This window comes from Pteropus medius, unplaced genomic scaffold (genome assembly GCF_902729225.1).
Source record: "Pteropus medius unplaced genomic scaffold, Ma_sr-lr_union100, whole genome shotgun sequence".
Classification (NCBI taxonomy): domain Eukaryota; kingdom Metazoa; phylum Chordata; class Mammalia; order Chiroptera; family Pteropodidae; genus Pteropus; species Pteropus medius.
In genome coordinates, this window is record NW_024344370.1 from 11,158,941 (window position 1) to 11,167,998 (window position 9,058).

The 9,058-nt window shown below is 31.4% G+C and overlaps 1 protein-coding gene and 1 pseudogene across 12 annotated transcripts in view; one reads left to right on the forward strand and one right to left on the reverse strand.

The window, feature by feature from the left end:
- The window catches only part of ERBIN (erbb2 interacting protein), a 93,184-nt gene extending 84,814 nt beyond the window's left edge, over positions 1–8,370 (forward strand). For 4 of the 12 annotated variants that reach the window (XM_039870078.1, XM_039870079.1, XM_039870085.1 and 1 more), the window contains 4 exons: positions 3,614–3,823; positions 4,921–5,013; positions 5,496–5,570; positions 6,316–8,370. In XM_039870078.1, coding sequence (XP_039726012.1) covers positions 3,614–3,823; positions 4,921–5,013; positions 5,496–5,570; positions 6,316–6,423 — 486 coding nt within the window. In that variant the 3' untranslated portion in view covers positions 6,424–8,370. Of the gene's footprint in view, positions 1–638; positions 759–3,613; positions 3,824–4,920; positions 5,014–5,495; positions 5,571–6,315 lie in introns of all 12 variants that reach the window. The other 8 variants (XM_039870082.1, XM_039870081.1, XM_039870087.1 and 5 more) reach the window with 3 other exon arrangements.
- A 320-nt stretch (positions 8,371–8,690) lies between these two features.
- Positions 8,691–8,809, reverse strand: LOC120608448 (uncharacterized; annotated as a pseudogene).
- Positions 8,810–9,058: the final 249 nt, after the last annotated feature.

Below are 9,058 nucleotides of genomic sequence, written 5' to 3' on the forward strand. Positions count from 1 at the left end.
TTTATATGACTGTATGTTTATTGGTACTGCTCATCATTAAAAAGAAAATCCTGGGTGATACTGTGCTGTTAAAAAAACTTTGTGGTGTTCAACAGCAGTGTATTATAGTTGCTCTTAAAAGTTGGGACTCTCATTGCTTCTCAGCCTTTTGGCTAAGATCAAATGTAAAAGTTAGGACTCAGATTAATAACTAAATTTATTGCTCAAAGTGTTAAAAGATAGGTATTAATGTAAATAAACCTAAAAGCATTATAAAGAAATACCTTAATAGTGTATAGCTGTGTTTACTTTTCACACATTACAAGAACAAACATTTTGCCATTAATGTTGGAAAATGGTTAAAAGTACTAATTTTTTCTATTTTTATTGAGATATAATTGACATATAATATTATATTAGTCCATCATGATGATTCGGTATATGTATGTATTGTGAAATGATCACTACAATAAGTTAACACCCATTAAAAAGGTAGTAAGATCGGTGGCAGTTATTGATGGTCATGTTTTATTTGGCTCCTCATGTTTCTGTTATCTAGCACTACTATTTTCTGATCTCCTCTCAAGAATCATCATCATTTTGGTTACATATCTTAAAGATCATTATCTGTTTACTTTCTATTTTCCCCTAATTTGAAGCATCCCCAGACATCCTTTCCAGGAGATCCTTGTCCAGATGGTATATTCATTTCAGAACAGCACAGCTACTCATCAGCTACACTTAGTCACAGAGATGTTCCTCCAGACAGCTTGATGAAAGTAGGTGCTCAGGAAATAAATGAGGTGGCATCTGTGAGCTTACAATCCTCTGGCTTTGAACTACAAATACCATAAATGCTTTAACACCAAAGTACTTTTTTGATGACTTTTCTCTCCTTGCTTAGTAAGGATTTTATTGTTTATTTTTGTTAAGATTTTTATTAAAATACAACTAACTTACAATATTAGTTTCAGGTGTACACCATAGTTGTTTAACATTCGTGTGCCTAAAGAAGTGATTACCATGAAAAGTTCAGCAACCATCTGACAGTGTATAGCGCTCTCTCAATGTTATTGACTATATTCCCTATTCTGTACGCCATGTCCTCATGACTCATTTGCTTTATACCTGGAAGTTCTTATTCCCCTTCACCTTTTTCTCTTTCTTTCTGATTTTTCAATTACAGTTAACAGTATTATTTTATATTAGTTTCAAGTTACAGCATATGGTTAGACTTTTATATAATTTACGAAGTGATCCCCTACCTTAGTTAGTCTAGTACCCATCTGGCACTATACGTAGTTATTACCATATTATTAACTCTATTCTCGATGCTTATTTAATATCCTCATAACTATTTCATAACTACCAATTTGTACTTCTTAATCCCTTCATCTTTTTTACCCAAAAAGATTTTTTTTTTTTACTAATTGAGAAATAGATTGCACTCTGTTATTTCTCAGTTTATTCTATGATTTTTTTCCTGATACTGGAGAACTATTTTGTTGTTATTTTTGGATTTCTATTGTTTCACTTATTTTATCACTTGAATCAGGGGCTTTTTTGACATTCCTGACAGTAAACCTATTTGGAGAGTCAAAGATGAACCTGTCTTAAATTCTTCACTTAAGGATGTTTTACTATTAGCGAAGGCATTTTCAGATACTTTAAATGTAATTAGAAGTCATCTTGAAAGAGTTCTGTATGTGGTAGATTAGATGATGGTTATATTCTTAATTACTTTTGTGATTAAAGCGTCACCCATTTAGAGAGTTTACTTTTCGGTCACCAATGCCAGATAATTCTTTTCCTTAGTGTTCTCTTCAGTTCTTTCTCAACTAATCCCATTTCCTAGTATAACCAGATAAAATTATGAAACATAGTTATGTATCACATAAACTTCTACATTGTTCTGGAGAGTAGAAATCCAGCCATATAACATTTAAGTGTGTAGGTATCTATTTTACCTCCTTTTTTTCTTTCAATTGAGCTCTGTCACCTTTTTTTTTTTTTCTTTTTATTATCAATTTTGTGGTTTAGGTTACTGATTTTTTTTTAATGCTTTTTACTCTCCTGAGCAATCTGCTAATCAATCATAGCTTAATATATTCCAAAGGTATGTATAACATTAATAGAGAATGGCAGGCATGACCAAGTGTCTAGGTGTCAGGGACTCTTAAGAATGAGTCAGAAGTAATTATACTCTGGAGAATTCTCTCCAGGAGAAAAGTATTCAATCTGCACATAGGAAAGAATGATATAAACATGGAGAAAAGTAAGTGCTATCTACAGAGTTGTGTGTAAGTAGTAAAATAACAGCACAACCTTTTAAGTACTCTTGGACAGATTAATTGCTTCAGATCCACAGTGATCAAGAGTAAATAATAAAAGATTTGTCATAGAATAATAACATCTTTGTGCTAATATCTCTGTCATAAAAGTCATGTGTGTTTCCAGACTTCAGAATTAACTAATCTCTCAAGTATAACAGTGAAGAAAAGAACTTTTTTTAGAAGTAAAAACCTTTTTTTTACCAAAAACAAAACTTCTTTGTATCCTTCAGTAAGATTCACAAAGAACAGTATGTAGTTCTGAAACTATTGCCATAGTCTTTTCCTAAACTTTTCTGCCTTTGGATAATTTTAGGAAAATGGGGCTCATTTATTTCCCTCATAGTTTTTTTATAATGTCCTTGTGGATGAGATAACCTTTTTATTTATAATCAACAGTATTATTTCAAATATTTAAATAGCTCAAACCTATTTCCTCTTCTACATAAAAATCTCTTCATGTGCAAATATTTATAATACAAACAACCTTATTTTTTAGATAGATTTCTCACACTAACAGAATAAGCTATTAGCCACATTTCTACAAAGGTGATTTTTAAGTCTAAAGTTCAGATTAGTCTCTAAAAAATGAGAGGCACTGGAATGAGGGTAATTCTTCAACAACAACAAAATAAACTCAAGATTTTTATTTAGCTCATGAAAAGTAAAATAAAATGCCAAGGTTTAATTTTTGTAGTTACTATCCTATAGAATTAAATAGAGTTTAAAAATTGCTAACTGATACATACACATGAGGAATGAATCATATTTCCTATTAGATAGCTGAATTGGCTTGTTACCTTTAGAAAGGAAGGAATAAAGGTAGAAAAGTATAGTTAGATTAGGAAAAAAATTCTACCACAAAATTAGTTACATTTGTTCTGAAGAAAAACATCAGCAAATGCGTCTTTTGTGTATATATGAGAGATTAAATGTAGTATAGGAAAAAATATCCTTTTAATGGGCTTAAATTTAAAAATTTTGGCATATTTACCATTTTAACATTTGGTTAGTATGAGATAGGTACATTTATATTGAACAGAAAAAGCAAATAATTTTAAATGTAGATATGACTTTTGAAAGCTTTAAAGAACGAGTCCATCAGCTAGCACTCAGATTTAGAATTAAAACATTTATAGCTTTTTTCTTTTAAAAGTGTAAAATTATAAGAAATAAGTGGCATGAAATGGTGTGATTTAGAATGTTAAATTCTAGTATTTTCGAAATATTCCAAGAAGAAAATCCAGGTATTTGCAATAAGACATTATTATTGGTCATTTTAAGACACTTCATGTTTTTCTTAGATACCTTTGAGTAATGGACAGATGGGCCAGCCTCTCAGGCCTCAGGCAAATTATAGTCAAATACATCACCCCCTTCCTCAGGCATCTGTGGCAAGGCATCCCTCTAGAGAACAACTAATTGATTACTTGATGCTGAAAGTGGCCCACCAGCCTCCATATACACAGCCCCATTGTTCTCCTAGACAAGGCCATGAACTGGCAAGGCAAGAGGTAAGAATAATCAAGAATATTTGAAATATGAGACTAAACTTTTAACGTTTTTTATAGGTTATTTAATCGTTGGCAATAAATCCATATAGAATTTTAACATAGTTTTTACCGTTTTGTTTAAAGGTTTGGTTTCCCATTAAGTTTATGAGGTGTTAAACTTTGTAGTTTAACTTTGTGATCTTCCCTGTCTATTAATTGACATAGGATATAGTGTTATAGGCATGCTCTTTTTCCTAAGGTGGTTGTTTTTCCAAAACCAGTTGATGATACTTCGGTAATCAGACCTTCTTCAGAAGTATAATTAGTAGATCATTAAACTCGAATTGGCATAATATGGTTTGCTATTGTTATTTGACACTCAGCTTTTGAACTTGACTATAGTCTCCAAACTGCTTTGAGAACTAAATCTTACAAAGTACTTTTAGAAAATTATGAATTATATAGTCATATATTTTGATAGTTTATTGATAAAATTATGTTATTAGAAACAGGTAGAGAACAAATGTTTTGTTCGTTTTGGTTTGGTCTCTGGGAAAAGGAGCGTTTTTTAACAAATAGTTTTTGCATCTTTTTGCGTAGCTTGGTTAAAAAAGTATTATTAATTGATCATCAATCCCAACTCCTTTGAAGCATATGCTAAGCAGATTCAGGAAATGGGTTAATATCCAACAACCACCCAGGGATCTTTTATATATCTATGAAACGCCCAATAGACAAAGATACTATGTAATTTAGATGTTTCACAAATGGAAACTAATAATAAAATACATGTTTTGTGTCAGTGTTCTGTCATTAAAATCCACGACGTCTAAAAAATATATAGGGTCAACATTAAGTAGTTGCCTGTCCTCATAAGGCAGCAATAGGTTAAGTTAGGAGCTTTGCTTTGTAATCCTAGCTGTGCCTTTAACTTACTAACTCATTAACATAATATTCCATGTCATAATTTCACTTCATCTGCCCAAATACTTATTTTAGATGAATCCTTACATAGTTATATTTGCTTGAACTTAATTTACCAATATTTAAATATGGAAGTTACTGTATTGCAGCCTTTTCTGAGAAAGTAATAGTGATATATTTTCATATTAACTCAGATTCGAGTGAGAATTGAAAAGGATCCAGAACTTGGATTTAGCATATCAGGAGGTGTTGGGGGAAGAGGAAACCCATTCAGACCCGATGATGATGTGAGTATTGTTTATATATCCTTGAAATGCCCTTAAAGTTTTACTAATTTAATAACTTTTATATGAATAAAAATCTAACATTTATATAAATTAGACAAATCATCTTTTGATTTCCCTCTGTATTGTTCAGTTTTTTGTTTTGAAATATGATCAGTTCAAATTAATCATTCAAAGAATACAAATTTAACCAAAAATTTTCCATGTGCCTCATATTGTGAAGTGATTTTTAATTTTGTCATTATTTTTCTGTATATCCGTAGAGGTAACTTCATCACTTATAACAGAAGTCACTGTTCTTACTAATGCCAGAATTATCAGGGACAAAAATAACAAAGCGTCAGTTTTCATAGTGTTATTTCAAAAGAGACAGAAAACTTGTCACAATTCATATATTCATGTACTGAGAGAAGAATTGCTCCTTGGTACTCCATTATTTATGTATACTGCTTCCCATTAAATAATCATTTTTGTTGTTATTAAAGGGTATATTTGTAACAAGGGTACAGCCTGAAGGACCAGCATCAAAACTATTGCAACCAGGTGATAAAATTATTCAGGTAACTAAGATACATCTTTTTTTATTATTTTATTTTTTTATTTGATAACATCTACCTCTAGAAATTATTAAATGCCAAATTTGAAAATAAGCATTTTATGAAGTATATAATTATTTGTGGATGAAAATAGTGATATTTCATATAGGCTACACTCTAGTGCTTTCATAGTTTAAAATATTTCCACCTTGTACTTTGGAAAGTCATACTGATATTTTTTAATACATATTTGCTGTATCTTAGCATTTTAAGTTCAGGAATGTTAACTTCTCTAAACAGGTGATAGAAGAATCTTTTTTGTGTTATGAGAATTAAAGGAATTAAGTCATGGAAGCACTTAGAACTGTGCATCTGGTTTACAGTAAGACCTCAATAAATGTTTAGCTTAAATTATAAGAAGTGTAGTGTTCTTGACCTGCTACACTTGCCACTTGGTGACCTCAGTTGCACAGTACTGCATATACAACACCATGTCTGAAAACACTGTCTTAGACAAGTGCTTCCTGGCACCAACAGCTACATAGGAATCATCTGAAAATGTGGGAAGATTATAGGTTCCTGGGTTCCACCTTCAGAGATTTTAAGTGACATGAGGTAGGGCTTGTGAGTCTAAGTGTTGTTTTAAATTGCCAAAATGCTTCTTATTTTCTGCCAGATTTATGGACTACCTGGCAGAAATTTAAATGCACCAGTACAAAAAATTACTATGAAATGTTTTTCTCAATAGTATTTTTCTTCTTTCTTCTAGGCTAATGGCTACAGTTTTATCAATATTGAACATGGACAAGCAGTGTCCTTGCTAAAAACTTTCCAGAACACAGTAGAACTCATCATTGTACGAGAGATTTCTTCATAAGAACTGTGGACAAAAAAAGGGGGAACACAGCAAGATTTATTGGAAGTTGTGTACTTGCAAGAGAAATTAATATTTTGACTATTTTTATATATAAAGAGGAACTCAAAAAATTATGTTCAATTTGTACATTAATGAAATAATGGAACTTGTGGCTAGAGGGAAAGAACCACTGTACAGTATATAGGGAAGACTGTTGAATTTCGATTGTATGAAACTTCTTGTTAGGTTTTTAAAAGCATAGCAATCAAGGCTACAAAAACAAATGTATGTTGTTTTTGTATAGATTGTAGGTTTATTTTTGGATCTCATACACATGACTGAACTCTGTGCAAGGCTCTAGTTAGCCTTGATTATATCCCAGAGATAGATGGCAGAGCTATCTATCTCAGAGCTTTTAAGCCCTTATTTTTATTCAAATGATATTAATGTTTTTCTGCTGAACCTTTTTTTCCATGGGCAAGAGATTTGAAGTGTTGGCTTTTGCTACGTGCATATTGAATTGAAGAGTGAGTAGGTGAAGTTGGTGCTGGTGGGTTCACTTTCCAAGGCCAGATTGAAACAGTTAATTTCTATAAAAATCTGGAAGCAAAGAATGAAAACACAGGTATTCGTTAATGTGTTTTTATTAATAGAATAATGCAACAAAAATGTAATGTCTTTTTAAAGAAATAAAAAAGACGAGAATTGCATTTTATGAGCTCTACAGGATCTGGTTTGTCATAGCCATTGACTATAGATTTGCCACTGGTGATTCAATTTTTAATTTTTTAGTCACAGGAAATTTTTAACTATTGTGGATGCATGTCCATGCTTTTTCTTGATATGGAAATCCCTTGATTTTTTGCAAATGGTGGTACTTGGAATCGGTTTTACAATTAGTACACCATTTTAATCTTAATTTATAATTTTTATTTTAAGCAGCAAATGAAACTAAAATGGCCAGTTTTAAGATTGTGTTGCTGTAACACAAAATGTAAGAAGATTTAGGAAAGCCTCTTGATTTTGTTTGGCCTCACATTGCCTTGGTAAAGTAAAAGGAAACAGTACGCATGGAGCTAGGAAACCAAAGCAAGTTTGTGAAACTGGCACAGTGATAGAGAATTGCTGTGGGGAGTTGTAGAGCAAAGGGATGGGTCCTTGGGTCCTACCAGTGTGTAAAGGTGTTCAAATAAAGGGCTTTTCCTACAGGTAACATTAAATGTGAACTCGACACTTCAGAGTCTTTAAAGGGTTTCTAAGTGTATCAGTTTAATAGTGTTTTACCACCAACTGCCTTTGTTCTCATTAATGTAAGAAATATTTGGTAGAGGTTTATTAATTTTGTTTATCCAAACCATTAATTTTATTTGTTTTTGTTCTGTCTACGTAATCAAAATTTGAGTAACATGCAATGATAAGAATTAATGCATGGTTATTTGGACCAGAAAAAAGTGCCATAGAAGACCAATAACTGTTTTTAGTCGAGGCTAGTCTAGAGCCTGTCAATAGAGCAATATTCAGTTATTGCAATTCATTTTTAATTACTAAAAAATATAATTTTGGAACTTTTAATCTGTTATCCTTTGTTCTTCAACCTTGTTTTAATTAAGACTGTAGGACTAGCAAAAACAGCAATCTATATTATTTTTGCAAAAGTGAGTTAGACTCATTCCTTTCTTGCTAGTCAGATTAAATAGGCAGTACTTTTAAAAAGATGTGAACTGAAATATTGCACTTATTTCAAGATGTTATCAATTGGTTATTGTACTGTATAGTTTTAATAATATTGATTGAAACCCTTTAACAACTCTTTGTAAATTTTAAACCCATTTTAGTTGATTTTCAGTACTATTTACATAGGAATTGATTTTTATGGATGTAGTAGAAGAAATGTGCTGTATTTTGATAAAATTTCATTTATTGTATGTGTGTTGTAATCTCTTAAAAAAAGAATGACAAACAGCTTAAGACGAGCCTCGTTGTTCCCTTTATTCATAGTTTATTTTAAAACATTAATTTTGGCATTGTAAAATTCAGTTTTTTACTGGTTTCCGTTTTTCGCAGACATATTCTGCTTTTAATAGGAATACGTAAAATAGGTATCATTATTACATTTCCAAGTATTTTATCTTGAATCAGATATACAGACTATAATTTTGGAAAAGGAAATAAGCCAGAAAGAACAATTGATTTATCAGTGACCTAAACGTAAGTTATTTTGTCTGCACATTATATTTAAATATTACAAGTACAACAAGTACCATATGCACTAGTATTTTTTTTTTTAACGCTTACAGCACCTGGTATTCCTAGGTGGTCTCCCATCCAAGTACTAACCAGGCCCGACCCTGCTTAGCTTCCGAGATCAGACGAGATTGGGCACATTCAGGGTGGCATGGCCATAGTTGCACTAGTATTTTATCCTACTCTAGTTAATTAAAATTTTTTTAATGTTCTTGTAACACGTAAAATTGAGTAAGAAAGTTTGTAACCAAGAGGAATAACATGATACATGATATAACTTAAAAAATAGCAAAAATATTTGCACTTAAGTTACTAGCCAAAGTTTTCTTCTAAAATACTGGAAAATTAGATTTATTAATTTTTTGCTCCACCACCCCCAGAAAATTAAATTTGAATAATGACTCATTAGAAT